The sequence below is a fragment of the Eschrichtius robustus genome, chromosome 5 (assembly GCF_028021215.1).
Source record: "Eschrichtius robustus isolate mEscRob2 chromosome 5, mEscRob2.pri, whole genome shotgun sequence".
Taxonomy (NCBI): domain Eukaryota; kingdom Metazoa; phylum Chordata; class Mammalia; order Artiodactyla; family Eschrichtiidae; genus Eschrichtius; species Eschrichtius robustus.
This window is the reverse complement of record NC_090828.1, coordinates 76,941,337-76,954,713: the sequence shown is the minus strand read 5'-3', so window position 1 is coordinate 76,954,713 and position 13,377 is coordinate 76,941,337. Positions and strand designations below refer to the sequence as shown.

Below are 13,377 nucleotides of genomic sequence, written 5' to 3'. Positions count from 1 at the left end.
CTGCAGAGGAAGGAACACTCCCAAACTCATTCTTTGAGGCCACCATCACCCTGACACCAAAACCAGACAAAGATATCACAAAAAAAGAAAATTACAGGCTAGTATCACTGATGAATGTAGATGCAAAAAATCGACAACAAAATACTAGCAAACCTAATCCAACAATACATTAAAAGGATCATACACCATGATCAAGTGGGATTTATCCCAGGGATGCAAGGATTCTTCAATATACACAAATCAATCAATGTGATACACCATATTAACAAACTGAAGAATAAAAACCATATGATCATCTCAATAGATGCAGAAAAAGCTTTTGACACAATTCAACACCCATGTATGATTTAAAAACTCTCCAGAAAGTAAGCATAGAGGGCACAAAGACCATATATGACAAACCCATAGCTATCATCATTCTCAACTGAAAAGCTGAAAGCATTTCCTCTAGGATCAGGAACAAAACACGGACGTATGGTCTGGCCACTTTTATTCAACACAGTTTTAGAAGTCCTAACGACGTCAATCAGAGAAGAAAGAGAAATAAAAGGAATCCAAATTGGAAAAGAAGAAGTAAAACTGTCACTGTTTGCAGATGACATGATACTATACATAGAAAATCCTAAAGAGCTACCAATAAACTACTAGAGCTCATCAATAAATTCAGTAAAGTTGCAGGATACAAAATGAATATACAGAAATCTCTTGCATTCCTATATACTAACAATGAAACATCAGAAAGATAAATTAAGGAAACGATCCCATTTACCACTGCATCAAAAAGAAAAAAATACCCAGACATAAACCTACCTAAGGAGACAAAAGACCTGTACTTGGAAAAGTATAAGATGCTGATTAAAGAAATCAAAGATGACACCAAGGGATGTAAAGATATACCATGTTTCTGGATTGGAAGAATCAATATTGTCAAAATGACTACACTACCCAAGGCAATTTACAGATTAAGTGAATTCCTATCAAATTACCAATGGCATTTTTCACAGAACTAGAACTTAAATTTTTAAAATTTGTATGTTAACACAAAAGACCTCCAATAGCCAAAGCAATTCTGAGAGAGAAAACTGCAGCTGGAGGAATCAGACTCCCTGACTTCAGACTATACTACAAAGCTACAGTCATCAAAAGTGTGGTACTGGCATAAAAACAGAAATATAGATAAATGGAACAAGATAGAAAGCCCAGAAATAAACCCACACACCTATGGTCAATTAATTTACGACAAAGGAAGCAAGAATATACAATGAAGAAAAGAGAGTCTCTCCAACAAGTGGTGCTGGGAAAACTGGCCAGTTACATGTAAACGAATGAAACATTCCCTAACACCATACACAAAAATAAACTCAAAGCGGATTAAAGATCTAAATGTAAGACCGGATACAATAAAACTCTTAGAGGAAAACATAGGTAGAACACTCTGACATAAAACTGTAGCAATATCTTTTTAGATCCACCTTCTAGAGTAATGAAAAAATAAATAAATAAACAAATGGGACCTAATTAAACTTAAAAGCTTTGCACAGCAAGGAAACCATAAACAAAACAAAACGACAACCCACAGAATGGAAGAAAATATTTGCAAACAATGCAACGGAGAGGGATTAATCTCCAAAATATACAAGAAGCTCATGCAGCTCAATCTCAAACAAACAACCCAATCAAAAAATGGGCAGAAGCTCTAAATAGACATTACTCCAAAGAAGACATACAGATGGCCAATAAGGACATGAAAAGATGCTCAATGTCACTAAATTATGAGAGAAATGCAAATCAAAACTACAGTGAGGTTTCACCTCACACTGGTCAGAATGTACATCATCAAAAAGTCTACAAGCAGTAAATGCTGGAGAGGGTGTAGAGACAAAGGGAACTCTCCAACACTGTTAGTGGGGATGTAAATTGGTATAACCACTATGGAGACCAGTATGAAGGGTTTCTTTAAAAACTAAAAATAGAACTACCATATGTCCAACAATCCCACACTCCTGGGCATATATCTGGAGAAAACCATAATGCAAAAACAAACATGCACCCCAATGCTCATTGCAGCACTATTTACAATAGCTAAGACATGGAAGCAACCTGAATGTCCATCAACAGAGGAATGAATAAAAAAAGACGTGGTATATATTGATATATACAGTAGAATATTACTCAGCCATAAAAAAAGAATGAAATAATGCCATTTGCAGCAACATGGACGGACCTAGAGATTATCATACTAAGTGAAGTAAGTCAGACAGAGAAAGACAAATGTCATATGATATCACTTATATGTGGATCCTAAAAAATGATACAAATGAACTTATTTACAAAACAGAAACAGTCTCACAGACTTTGAAAACAAACTTATGGTTACCAAAGTGGAAATGTGGGGGGAAGGATAAATTATGAGTTTGCGATTAACATATACACACTACTATATATAAAATAGATAATCAACAAGGACCTACTGTACTGCACAGGGAACTCTACTCAAAGCTCTGTAATAACTTATATGGGAAAGAATCTGAAAAAGAATATATATATATATATATAAAATATAATTTTATATATATATATATATATATATATATAACTGGACCACTTTGCTGTACACCTGAAACTAACACAACATTGTAAATAAACTATATTTCAGTAAGCATTTAAAAAAAATAAAAATGGCAGAGTTGAACAGAACCAAGAGATCTCAAAAAACAGAAGGCAATTTTTTTCAACTCTTTCAAAAAATACAGGAACAGATCTAGATTAGTGAAGTTAGAAATGGTCTCCAGTGTAAACATTTCCTGTAGGTACAGCTGGAAACATTTATTCTTAAACATACCCAATGGGTAGCAGGGAAATCAGCTTTGCTACGAAAACCTCCTTACCTTTCCACCAGCACTCAGAGTTTTCAAAATGATTCACAGAATTAACAGGCTTCTAGTTACCAACTACTCTATTGTGTTTTCCTGATAAGGGGAGTTTCAGCCCTGATTACACATTTGAATTATCTGGGGAGCTTTTAACTGTATTCTGGTCCTACTCTAGACCATCTGAATCAGAATCTATGAAGTTCACTGAAGCAAAGTAGGAGTACATTCTAAAAGCTTTCCAGGTGAGTCTACAGGGCAGCCCAGGTGGAAACCACTGAAAAAGAAGTTACTCAAAAAAGGAAAAGTAACTGTAATGTCACCATTCAATATCAAGACATGCTATACCTTCCTCCAGAATGGTGTTTGCCAAACTCTGTACATTTTAATCACCTGGGGAGATTTTACAACACCTGATGGACAGGTTACACCCTATACCAATTAAATGAGAATCATCTGGGCATAGATACCAGGCATCAGAATAGTTTAAAGATGTCAAGTGATTCCCCCCATCAGGAAGGAAGGGAGGGAGGGACAGAAAAAGGGAAAGAAAGAAAGGAAGAGACAAAGAGAGAAAGAGAAAGAGAAAGGGAGGGAGGGAGGGAGGGAGGGAGGAAGGAGGAAAAATTACTTCCTAATCAAATTCTCCCTCTTAAAAGATCCAGAGAATTTGTTTCCTGAAAGAAAAAAAAATAAAAAGGAAAGGAAAAGAATAGAAAAGGATCACTACCATAAGAATAAAGATAATAAAGAGTAAAATGATAGCTCTACAAAAAATGAAAGCACACCAAAACTTTATGCTCATAAGACAGAGGAAAATTGTAAACTAATATTTCAAAACAAGCCAAGGGAAATTTTATAATGATAAAATAAGTAAAAGAACAATATAAATCAAATTTAGAAAAACCTCTGAAATGAGGGCCTGAAATGCAGGGAAGAATTAGAAATTAAAGAATGAATCATTTCAGAAATGACAGATAAACTTAAAGAACAGATGAGTCAATAATCCCAGGAGAAAATGCCATAAGAGTTTTAGAGGGGGGAAAGGAGGAAACTTTTAAAAATAAAAAAGAAATAAAAGACAAAACTATTGAATAGAAAATGACATATAGAGAAGCAAGAAGATCCAAAATAATAGAATTTCCTAATGAGAAAAAGCAATGAGACAAAATGAACACTAAAAATTATAACTCAATATTTATTGAATTATATATAATTCAATTATATATAATACAATATTATTCAACATTTACCCTTGAAAATAAATTTGGAACTACATATTGAAACAGAACACCATATACCTGGGCAAGTGATACAGAATTAATTTTAAGATATGTTGTGGTAAACCTACTGAACTTAGTTTGGCATTCAGGCAAACAGACATTTGTAAGAATAAGGGAAAGAAAATCAGACTATCATCAGACTTTTCAAAAGCAACTATTTACGCTGGAAGTGAATAGAGTAACATTTTAAAGATACTCAAGGAAATATATTGTAAGCCAAGGATTTCAGATCCACAAAATGGATTTTCAAGCATAAAGACCACAGACACAGTTATCAATGTGTAAGAACTCAGAATATTGTTCCCAGTAAATGGAAACATCATCTACCTATTTGCTCAGGCCAAAACCTTGTAATGCTTCTTGATGCCTTTTTTTTCTCTCCTAGCTCATTTCCAATTCAATTGCAAGTCCTACTGGCTCTACCTTAAAAACATCCTAAATTTGACCTCCCCACCTCCACTGTTATCCTATTATTCCAAGTAACCATCATCTCTTGCTGGCAATGACTCAATAGTCTCATTATTTGTTTCTCTGTTTCCACTCTTGCCTCCCTCTAATCATTGGAACAGGGCTTGACCACACTGCTCAGTTCTGCCCAACCCCTTACCAAGTGTGAATTCTACTCCCCACTAATTTCAGTTGCTGATTGGGGTTTACTGCAAATGACAATACTTTTCCTAACTCTGGGAACCACTACCTGACCATAGGGTTCTGTACCATACAAAAAAGTTGAATTGTATAAACCTACTCCAGCCTCTATAGAAGTTTCTAATCATATTCATTTGCCAGTAGGGAGAAACATGTACCTAAAGCATAGATAACTATTATAAATAAATATATCCAAGTAACGTGTGAGTGAACAGTAATATGTGTCCAAATAAGAGTCAGAGGTAAGAACTTTTCGGAAGCAGAGTGGACAAGTACAAAACATACTACTTGGAGGTAAGACTAAGGAAAAAATTCTAAAACATTCCATCTACTAGAAAGGTTTTTCTTTTTTTACATTCACTTGTGCTTGATTTAGTAATCTGGGCATCTTTAAACTCAATAAATGGCTTTTGTAATTGCATCTGGCACAAATATGTATTAATGTTATGTTAATTATAGGACTAATGCAGTGTTTGAGTGTAAACCATGAATCTTATGTTTACAGTTGGCAATTTAATCTTGGTTTTGAAGAATTTTCATGTGAAATCACCATTTAGCCTTGTAATAGCTTTTCTTAGGGTCAGCTGCTTTCCACTAAGTTTGGCACTGGGAATGAAAAAAGATGTGTATATTTTAGTTAAAGAAATAAACAGTGTAATTAATCTTTATAAATGTACAGAATGGAGCATCTAGTAATGAAGCAACTAAAAATACATAAATTTGAATATTTGACCAATTTGTTTCTATTCCTTTCTCTATAGGACATCACGAATACACTATAGTTATCTGAGTGGCATTTGGAAACCGTCCTAATTTTAAAAGGATTTTGGGAAGAATTCCTAATTTATAATATGTAGAGGTTTTCTTCTTTTCTGATACTATGCTATAAACAAAGAGTGCCTCTTGACTGGATGGTAATGACAATGCTCACGCTATTCAAGTTTACTTGAATGAGAGTTTAGAATCTTATATAGATCTCAGAATGGACACAGAAAAATAAAAATAAATATTTAAAGCAATGTATTCTCCTTGGAGAAATCTCCTTACGAACTCATATTATTTTGTTACCAATTTGCAATTTGAAAATACCAGAAAGACTTTCTGACTTACATTTTTGTGTGTTTCCTTTAGATAAGAAATGTTGAAACAAATCAATGTTTAGACAACATGGGCCGCAAGGAAAATGAAAAAGTGGGTATATTCAACTGTCATGGTATGGGAGGAAATCAGGTAAACTCTCCCTTTTTTATCAGCTTCATATTTGGGGGGAGAAATGTTGTGTAAACTATTCAGGTAGACGATGGCTTATGTTAGTAAATTAATGGGCATTCTAATCAAGAATTTGCCTATGTTATTATCCCAAGTATTGTAAGAAAGCACTGAAGAATTTAATAAAAAGAGCAACATCTTCAATGAGCCCATGGTGAATGAGGACAGCCAGATGTTTGAGACTCATCTCATATTACCATGTATGAGTAAATGAGGACTACATTTTATTCTGTTGTTAACTGAATCATATAATCACTCAACAACTATGATGTTTTCCCGATGGTGATTATCCTAAATTTCTTTTTCAAATGTTTACATATGTCATGTTTTCTATGACTTTTGGTGGTTTAATAAAATTTTAAAGTGCATAGATAAGCACATCTGTTACAACTTTGCTTTGGCTATCTGAAGACGCCCTTTGGACCAGGTAAAAATGTCTTTAAACAAGATTTATACTTGACTGAAATTCTAGGACACCTTTTTCTGTGTGACAGTCCAATTAATTATCAGAAACTTATACTATAACAAGGATTCTTGTGCTCTCTGTAAGCACTGGAAAGTGGCACTGCAAGGTGGGCCACGTGGAGGCTACTTGGCTGTGAGTCTTGCTGCCATGGCTACTTTCAGAGGCCGAATTTGGAGTTCGTGGGAACTTATAACAAAGCACAGTTAGAGATAACTGCTCCTCTGTACACAAGTTGTCTAAAAGGGTCAAGATGAAGCACAGGAGTGAGTTGTTTAGTGCTTTAGAGTGAGCTGAGGAAGCAAAAATTATTCTGATCAGCACAACACGATGGTTATATTTGTAATGCAGCTGAATGTATCAAGAATTCATAGAGAGATCTTAGGGATCAAGATGGCAGAGGAGTGAGTAGGACGTGGTACTCACCTACTCCCACCAATACATCAAAAATACATCTGTAAGTGGAACGATTCACACAGAACATCTACTGAACACTGGCAAAAGACCTCAGATTTCTGAAAGGGCAAGAAAACCTCCCCTGGAGGTTGGATAGGACAAAAGAAAAAAGGGGAAAAAAAAAAGAAAGGAACTGGGATGGGAACTGCACCCCAGGGAGGGAGCTACGAAGGAGGAAATTTTCCTGCACCCCGGAAAGTCCCCTCTACGGTGAGGAGATCAGCCAGGATGGAGGAGAAGCTTCAGAGCCTCAGAGGAGAGTGCAGCAACCAGTCTGAGGAAGGCAAGATGGAGGGTGACCTGCACAGATGGTCACCGCCGCCCTGTGCTCCCCAGCCTGAGACGCTTGCCCACCACTGTGGGCAGGGGCTGGGTGCTGAAGCTCGGGCTTCAGAGGTCAGATCTAGGTAAAGGACTGGGACTGGCTGTGCAGAGACAGCCTGAAGAGGCTGGAGTGTGGCAACCGAGGGTGTACTCAGAAGAAGTTTGGACACACCAGAGAGACAAGGTGCCACTGTTGGGGAAACGTGCAAGGAGAGGGGTAGGACCGCCATAGGAGCTTCTTTCCCTGCGCACACTCTTAGGCAACAGGACACCACCTACATGAGCTCCGGTGGTGGGCGCGAGCCACCACCGCCACTAGGAGACCCACAAGCAGGTGCCAATCGCTGCCCCTGCTGTCCCGGGAGTGCGCAGACTGCCACTGCTGTTGGGAGACCCAGGAGTGGGCACTGTTCACTGCCCCTGCCGTCTGGGGAGCACGCATGGGCAGCAAGCAGTCACCAATCACTGCCCCTGTTGCCCCGGTGGTGTGCAGGATGCCACTACCGTTGCGAGACCCAGGAGCAGATGCAAGGATTCTTCAATATCCGCAAATCAGTGTGATACACCACATCAACAAACTAAAGAATTCAAACCACATGATCATCTCGATAGATGCAGAAAAAGCTTTTGACAAAATTCAACACCCATTTATGATAAAAACTCTCCAGAAACTCAGCAAAGAGGAAACCTACCTCAACATAGTAAAGGCCATATATGACAAACCGACAGCTAACATTATTCTCAACTGTGAAAAGCTGAAAGCATTTCCCCTAAGATCAGGAACAAGACAAGGATGTCCACTCTTGCCACTTTTATTCAACAGAGTTTTGGAAGATGCTCAACATCACTAATTATTAGAGAAATGCAAATCGAAACTACAGTGAGGTTTCACCATCATCAAAAAGTCAGAATGGCCATCATCAAAAAGTCTACAAGCAATAAATGCTGGAGAGGGTGTAGAGAAAAGGGAACTCTCCTACACTGTTGGCGGGGATGTAAATTGGTACAACCACTATGGAGAACAGTATGGAGGTTTCTTTAAAAACTAAACATAGAACTACCATATGTCCAGCAATCCCACTCCTGGGCATATATCCAGAGAAAACCATAATTCAAAAAGATACATGCACCCCAATGTTCATTGCAGCACTATTTACAATAGCCAAAACTTGGAAGCAACCTGAATGTTCATGGACGGAGGAATGGAAAAAGAAGATGTGGTACATATATACAATGGAATATTACTCAGCCATAAAAAAGAATGAAATAATGCCATTTGCAGCAACATGGATGGATGTAGAGAGTATCATACTAAGTGAAGTAAGTCAGATAGAGAAAGACAAATATATGATATCGCTTATGTGAGGAATCTAAAAAATGACACAAATGAACTTACTTACAAAACAGAAACAGTGTCACAGACTTTGAAAACAAACTTGTGGTTACCAAATGGGGAATGTGGGGCAGAGGAATAAACTAGGAGTTTTGGATTAACATATACACACTACTATATATAAAATAATCAACAAGGACCTACTGTATAGCACAGGGTACTCTACTCAATATTCTGTAATAACCTATATGGGAAAAGAATCTAAAAAAGAATGATGTATGTGTATAAATGAGTCACTTTGCTGTACACCTGAAACTAATACAACGTTGTAACTCAACTATACTCTAATATAAAATTTAAAGAAAAAAAAAAAAAAGGATCCATAGAGAAAAAGCCAGAAGGAAATGGCCCTGTTGAATTTTGGCACCATACTTCAAATCAGACTTTTGTATGATTCAATGGAGAACACTAAAATGAAGTTTCTCCCTAAAACCAAGCAAACAAACAAATAAAAACAACTTAATTATTAAAATGTTAATTAGTGCTACACAGTTTGAATTTAAGCAAGAAAATATTTGAGTCAAACTTTCTAAATTGCAGCATGGGAAAACGACCATATGAAAGAAGACGACAGAAACAACAACATAGCCAGAACAATGACAGCATTCAAAAATGGTCCAGCTTACTATACTGATTCACGAGTGTGAGAGGCTTCTACTACCAAAACCCAGTGGAGTCCTGATGAATTCAGCCTCAAATGGCAAAAGCTGTCAGAGGACTAAATATATAGGGGTTTAATTTTTTCACATAATAAGAAATCTGAAAGTAGTCAATTGTTGATAATTTGTTCCAGTCCTCAATAAGTCCACCAAGAAACCAGAAGCTTTCTATCTTTCCATTCTTCTTAAAGTTAACTTTTATCATCAGCTGATCACAGGAGGGCTGCTGAAACTACAGACATCATGTCCACATTCAAAGCAGGAAGAAGTGGGGGTTGAAATAGCCATGTCTGTCCTTTCATTAGGCAAAGCAAATGCCTTCCTAAAGGCTCAACACATCTCCATGTACGTCTCTTTGGCCAGAAATGTGTTACTTGGACACCTCATGGCACAAAAACACTAAATACTTCACCTCACACTCATGCACAGCTTCTCCTCACAGTTTATTTACCACGGGTATTGGGTGGACATTTAGAAGTGTCTCCCATAATGTGTTTCAACAGCTTATGAAAAAATCCAGCTCATCACCTGCACAGTGATTACCTGCAGAATTCAAAAAAGGGAAACATTATTTATGAAATCACTCTGATTCTAATACAGATGAAAATGAGTGAGGAAGATCCTTCAGGTGAATTATCCTCATGGAATCATTAAGGTGCCAAGGTTACTGTTAAAATGGATAACCAGGGGCTTCTCTGGTGGCGCAGTGGTTGAGAGTCTGCCTGCCGGTGCAGGGGACACGGGTTCAAGCCCTGGTCTGGGAGGATCCCATATGCCGTGGAGCAACTGGGCCCATGAGCCACAGCTACTGAGCCTGCGCATCTGGAGCCTGTGCTCCGCAATAAGAGAGGCCGCGATAGTGAGAGGCCCGTGCACCGCGATGAAGAGTGGCCCCCCGCTTGCCACAACCGGAGAAAGCCCTCGCACAGAAACGAAGATCCAACACAGCCAAAAATAAATAAATAAATAAATAAATATTTTTTAAAAAAAGGATAACCAGTCATATACTTAAATTTGTCTAAATGACATGGTACACCTAGATCATAAATGTGTAAAATTACATTATTCATTTACATGAATAATAACCAGAAATAAACTATCCTACTCTACTGTAAACTTCCTATTGGCTGGGGCTATGTCTTACTCCTCTCTTCCTCCCCAGCACGTGGCACTTATAATGATAGGCACTTAATAAATACTAGTCAAGTAAATAGATGAAAGACTTCATGGTCAGAATAATGGATTTAGGGCTTCCCTGGTGGCGCAGTGGTTAAGAATCTGCCTGCCAATGCAGGGGACACGAGTTCGAGCCCTGGTCTGGGAAGATCCCACATGCCGCGGAGCAGCTAAGCCCGGGTGCCACAACTACTGAGCCTGCGCGTCTGGAGCCTGTGCTCTGCAACAGGAGAGGCCGCGACAGTGAGAGGCCCGCGCACCACGATGAAGAGTGGCCCCCGCTCACCACAGCTGGAGAAAGCCCTTGCACAGAAACGAAGACCCAACACAGCCAAAAATAAATAAATTAATTAATTAAAAAAAAAAAAAAAGAATAATGGATTTATACCTTAGTACTATGTAGACATTGCCAAAAATGCTGTTATTATCATAGAAACCAAAAGTATAGACAGACACCAATCTCAGGGATTCATAAATAAAGGGAACAAATAAACAGCAAGTAAAAAACCCATACCTACATATTTTCTAATGTCTCTGTTATCTACTTAATAAGATAAAATTTAAAACCAATATTTTTTCATCTATGTGAATACTTATTCATGCTACAAATGTTGAAAATGCTTATTGAAGCCCATTTTGTTACAACACAAATAATGGAAACAAATATGTACCAAGAGGAGAATGTTTAAATAAATCATGGTGTATCCACAGTTCAGATTACTACATAGCCACCAAAATGACTGAGAGGTCTAAATGTACTCTCATCAAACATTGAAAAGAGGGAAAAATAACGCACAGTACAACTTACTTTGAATTTTGAATGATCTCATTTGTGGAAAATGTATGTGAACATTTTCCTCTATATAGTATCTGTAATATATATATGTAAATGCTATACAATTTATTAGAAATGTATATCTATTTGGAATACAAATGACCTCTGGAGAGACGATTAAGCTGGTATAGGAAATTTTACTTTTTACCCCATATTTTTCCATATATATTTACTACTTTCATAATTAAACAAATAAAAATGGAGAAACTGAACTGTTGAGAATAAAAGAACATCATTTTATAACACTATTCAGATCTGATTAATTGGGTAACTTATCATGATAAGTTACTTAGTATTTTTTGAGCTTCAGTATTTTATCTATAAAATGCATAAAAATTTTCCCTCAATGTTTTTCTCTAAAGATTAGTAAAAATTTATGAAACAACTAACATTAGCATGGCATATACTAAATAGTACATTTTGGTCTACTGCTATTAATTATTCTCTTTATTATTTCCATTTGTGTTCTCAATTATCTCTGTTTTTACTTCTAAAAGTAAAAAATAAAATGTTTATTCAGTGGCTAATGCCAGAGGCAAGATAAAAGCACAAGACACTTCATGGTATTGTTAAGCTCAATAAAATGCGCTGCCTCTCCTGTTATTCTAACAAATATATATTATGAAAAAAATTAAAACATCACATAAAACCCTATTATGGTATCTTTTTGATGGAACTCAATATTTCTAGCATGATTAATACTAGGGACATGTTTAAAATTTTGACTTACTTTTAAAAAGAACAGATCTTAGGATTTTACTGAGAATGAATAAATTATTGAGAGAGCTACCTTCTCTGTCTTTTATTGCTATTCTTTTATGTTACTGTGGAAACAGCATCTATTTTTATGGTTATTTAGTTTTGAATTTTTAGAAGTAGCCCCAACTCCTAAAAATATTCAAATCTCGGACTTCCCTGGTGGCACAGTGGTTAAGACTCTGCCTGCCAATGCAGGGGACACAGGTTCGAGCCTTGGTCCAGGAAGATCCCACATGCCACGGAGCAACTAAGCCCGTGCGCCGCAACTACTGAGCCTGCGCTCTACAGCCTGCGAGCCACAGCTACTGAACCATATGCCACAACTATTGAAGCCCACGTGCCTAGAGCCCGTGCTCCGCAACAAGAGAAGCCACCGCAATGAGAAGCCCATGCACCACAACAAAGAGTAGCCCCGGCTCTCCGCAACTAGAGAAAAGCCCACGCACAGCAACAAAGACCCAAAGCAGCCAAAAATAAATAAATAATTTTTTTTTTAATTTAAATTTCTTTTTCCTGCTTTTACACAGAAGTCAAAACAAATGTTAATGCTTTTTTTTTTTAAAAACATCTTTATTGGAGTATAATTGCTTTACAATGGTGTGTTAGTTTCTGCTTTATAACAAAGTGAATCAGTTATACATATACATATGTTCCCATCTCTCTTCCCTCTTGCATCTCCCTCCCTCCCACCCTCCCTATCCCACCCCTCTAGGTGGTCACAAAGCACCGAGCTGATCTCCCTGTGCTATTCGGATGCTTCCCACTAGCTATCTATTTTACATTTGGTAGTGTATATATGTCCATGCCACTCTCTCACCCTGCCACATCTCACCCCTCCCCCTCCCCATATCCTCAAGTCCATTCTCTAGTAGGTCTGTGTCTTTATTCCCGTCTTGCCACTAGGTTCTTCATGACCTTTTTTTTTTTTTCCTTAGATTCCATATATATGTGTTAGCATACTGTATTTGTTTTTCTCTTTCTGACTTACTTCACTCTGTATGACAGACTCTAACTCCATCCACCTCATTACAAATACCTCCATTTCATTTCTTTATATGGCTGAGTAATATTCCATTGTATATATGTGCCACATCTTCTTTCTCCATTCATCTGATGATGGACACTTAGGTTGCTTCCATGTCCTGGCTATTGTAAAGGGAGCTGCAATGAACATTTTGGTACATGACTCTTTTTGAATTATGGTTTTCTCGGGGTAAATGCCCAGTAGTGGGATTGCTGGGT

General features: G+C 37.3%; 1 protein-coding gene across 2 annotated transcripts in view; it reads left to right on the top strand.

The window, feature by feature from the left end:
• Nucleotides 1-13,377, top strand: part of GALNT13 (polypeptide N-acetylgalactosaminyltransferase 13) — a 569,026-nt gene that overhangs the window by 511,900 nt on the left and 43,749 nt on the right. Inside the window, exon 11 of one of the 2 annotated variants that reach the window (XM_068543984.1) lies at nt 5,933-6,031. The exons of the other annotated variant lie outside the window; for it this stretch is intronic. Within the exon in view, the coding sequence (XP_068400085.1) occupies nt 5,933-6,031 (99 nt within the window). The remainder of the gene's footprint in view (nt 1-5,932; nt 6,032-13,377) is intronic. 2 annotated transcript variants of the gene reach the window in all.